Source organism: Gigantopelta aegis, chromosome 15 (assembly GCF_016097555.1).
Source record: "Gigantopelta aegis isolate Gae_Host chromosome 15, Gae_host_genome, whole genome shotgun sequence".
Classification (NCBI taxonomy): Eukaryota; Metazoa; Mollusca; class Gastropoda; order Neomphalida; family Peltospiridae; genus Gigantopelta; species Gigantopelta aegis.
The window spans coordinates 22,165,787-22,169,443 of record NC_054713.1 but is presented as its reverse complement, the minus strand read 5'-3'; the positions used below and the strand labels follow the sequence as shown (position 1 = coordinate 22,169,443).

The window sequence follows — 3,657 nt, the reverse complement described above, 5'->3', positions numbered from 1 at the left end:
AAACAAGATTTAAACAATGTAATTTGATTTTTATTTACACTGATTTTGTTTTTGGTTGTTTGGGTTTGTTTGTTTTTTTGCTTTGGGTTGGGGTTTTGATGATGATGATGATGATGATAATGATGATGATAGTGGTGATGATGATGATGGTGATGATGGTGGTGATGATGATGATGGCGGCGATGATGATAATTATTACTACTACTATTATTACTACTACTACTACTACTACTACTACTAATAATAATAATAATAATAATAATAATAATAATTAATAACAAATTATAAGCCTTGCAAATATGATAATGCACTTATAATCATTACTCCGCCAATGAGTGTAAAAATGGGGGGGTGAATGGGAATTGTATTAAATATAAATAAATAAATAAATAAATAAATAAATAAAATTAATAAAATAAATATAATTATTATTTGTATTATTAACATCATCATTATCATCATCACCATCATCAACAACATCATTATTACCATCATCGTCATCAGCATCATTGTGCACTTACTCTCCACTGATCCCCTTGTCAGTTCTCTTATCTTCTGTCGGGGCTACATCTTCTGGTATAGGCAATTTGTAAACAAACAAATAAATAAATAAATAACAAAACAAATACACAAACAAAAAAGCAATCAAACACACATAAACATATACACAATCATATATACACATACATATTATCATACATGCATGTATGCATGCATCAATACATACATCAATACATACATTCATTCATACATACATACATATATACGCACATACAAACGCACATACATACAAACACACACACACACACACACACACACACACACACACACACACACATATATACACATATATATATATATATATATATATATATATATATATATATATATATATATATATATATATATATATATATATATATATATATATATATACTAAGGAAAAATAAAATAAAATAAAGCGTCATAAAATTACACGTTCTGAAATTACAGAAAAAAAATCATGGTTTGGTCATGATTTACCTGTCGCGCGTGCATTTCATGTAGGGTACACATTTTTGTGTTATGCGTGCTTTTGAGCTTTATGATACTGACACACGTTGTTTTGAAAGTGAAAAACAAACAATGGTTGTTTAACCATTTACTACTCAGAAAAGCACTTTTGTTTAACAGAATACGAAGGTGGCGTCATGCCACGGCTTTTCGAAAACCAACGTCTTCGCGCCGTGAGTATGCTGCAAACAGGAATGGCGCAAAACGAAGTTGCTCGACATTTTGGTGAACACCGAAACATGATGATCTCTTTATTGAGACGTTATCAACAACAGGGCAACACTCAGGACTTGCCACGGGCCGGTCGCCCACGTATGACGTCACGTCAACAAGATAACCATATCCGGCTGGTGCATCCGCGAAATCGGTTCCAAAATGCCAGAGTAACAGCTCGGACCATTCTGGGTTAAGACCAATTAGTACCAGGACCGTACGGAATCGGTTGCGCGAGAACAACATCCAGCCCCGACGACCAGTTTTACTTCCACGTCATCGACAGGCACGCTTAACGTGATGTCGCCAACATCTAACGTTCAGACGACAAGACTGGGACGGTAGGCTTATACTGTTCACAGACGAGTCCAGGTTTCACCTGGACAGCCTTGACAGTCGTGCAAGGGTATACAGACGTCAATGGGGAACGTTTTGTCAACGCTTGTGTTATTCAACGTCAGCAGTTTGGAGGCAGAAGTGTGATGGTTTGGGGTGACATCACATCTCATGGACGGACACAACGTGTCATTGTTAGTGGCAATTTTACAGGTATATGCTACCGGGATGACACCATTCCACCTCACGTTCTACCCTTTGTTCAAGCGCAGGGGCATAACATATTGTTGCAGCAGGACAATGCCCGCCCACACATTGTACGTGTTGTAACACTTTTTAAGACAACAGAACATTGCTGTTCTACTCTGGCCGCCTGTTTCTCCAGATCTGTCACCCATTGAACCTGTCTGGGATGAAATGGAACGACGTTTACGTCGTGAAGAGTTTCAGCCGATAACGCTCACCCACTTGGGGCAAGCTTGGATTCAGATATGAAACAACACCCCACAATCCCTTTTAAAACTGTCTGGTGTTGTCTATGCGTCGCCGTTGCCAAGCCTGTATCAACACTAATGGTGGTCACACACGATACTGACTCTGTGAATTAACATTTCATACCACCCCTTTTTAGGCCGTGCCACAGTGCCTTGTGTTAAAATGTATGGGTTTTGAAGTTGAATTCTCAATAAGTAAACATTTATAACACGGATTACAAACATCATGTTGTTATTTTTTAAACTAAAAAAACCATGTACCACTGTTAATGATACACAGTTACTTTTTCCGTTAGTATGTATGCAACATATGTAGTTTCGTCTTCACTAGAATGACGTTATGTTTCTTGCCATGTCGCTCAGCGTTTTGTCAATTCCAAAAAATTTAACTAACTTTCCAGACGAAGTATTTTGTGTTATTTAATAAGGAAATGTGTTAATTACAATGTACACACGTGGTATGTACTAACTACAGAACCACATAACAGTTGTTTCCCAGTTCATTGTGCGCAAGATTTATACCACTCGACCGTCAAGACGTCTCGTGGTATAATAATCTTGTTCTCTATAAACTCGTGCAATAAACAACATGGGGAAACAACTGGTATGTGGTTCTGTATTATATATATATATATATATATATTTACCAACCACAAAATGCCTGCCCTAGAAAGACGGTCAGCGCAACAGCGATAACAACAGGTCCCATTCTGCTTCAGAGAAAACTGGTATTCTAAAATATAACAAGAGATGCGATCAACAAGGCGTTTGTTCTAAACACAATTAGCAGTGCAAACCAATTAACAATGGAAATGCACAATAAATAAACGCATATATAGGGTTACAGGATGGTTCGTACCAGATCTGTTTGGAACCTGAATGTTTCGTACTCACTACTGTTTGACACTGTCTGAACAGGGTCAGACAAACAGATAGATGGATGGATGGACAGACGGACGGACGGATAAGATAGATAGTAGATAGATAGATAAGATAGATAGATAGACAGATAGATAGATAGATAGATAGATAGATAGATAGATAGATAAAGTGATAGATAAATGGAGAGATAGACGAGTGGAGAGATGATGAGTGGAGAGGTATATAGATGGAAAGATGGAGAGAGAGAGAGAGAGAGAGAGAGAGAGAGAGAGAGAGAGAGAGAGAGAGAGACAGACAGACAGACAGACAGACAGAGATACACACAAAACTAAAACAAACTTTTAAAACAAAACGAGCTTATATCCGATGGGCATGCAATTCATTTATGTCTATAGACCAGGGTTTATCGGAAAACAATTAAAACCTAGTTTTACAATCCTAAATGAAATTCAGTATATTTTTCGTTTGATTGTTGTTTTTTAATTCAATTGAACATTGCTTTGCAAGCCTAAATGAAATTCAATAACTATTTACAAACCTGAATGTAATTCGTCACAGTTAAAAATGTGAATATATTCAGAATAGCTTTAGAAACCTGGATGGAGTTCGCACATGAACACTGAAGTGCTAAATAGTTAGTAGTTCTTATTCTGTATAAGCATGTGCGTCCGTGAGTACA

The 3,657-nt window shown here is 36.8% G+C and overlaps 1 protein-coding gene across 3 annotated transcripts in view; it reads right to left on the bottom strand.

Annotated features, from left to right (window-relative positions):
* LOC121390766 overlaps positions 1 to 3,657 on the bottom strand; it is a 27,319-nt gene extending 23,662 nt beyond the window's left edge. For 2 of the 3 annotated variants that reach the window (XM_041522672.1, XM_041522673.1), the window contains exons 1-3: positions 3,517 to 3,657; positions 2,748 to 2,829; positions 522 to 573 (exon numbers count right to left, since the gene is read on the bottom strand). In XM_041522672.1, the coding sequence (XP_041378606.1) occupies positions 522 to 573; positions 2,748 to 2,805 (110 nt within the window). In that variant the 5' untranslated portion in view covers positions 2,806 to 2,829; positions 3,517 to 3,657. The remainder of the gene's footprint in view (positions 1 to 521; positions 574 to 2,747; positions 2,830 to 3,516) is intronic. The other variant, XM_041522674.1, reaches the window with a different exon arrangement.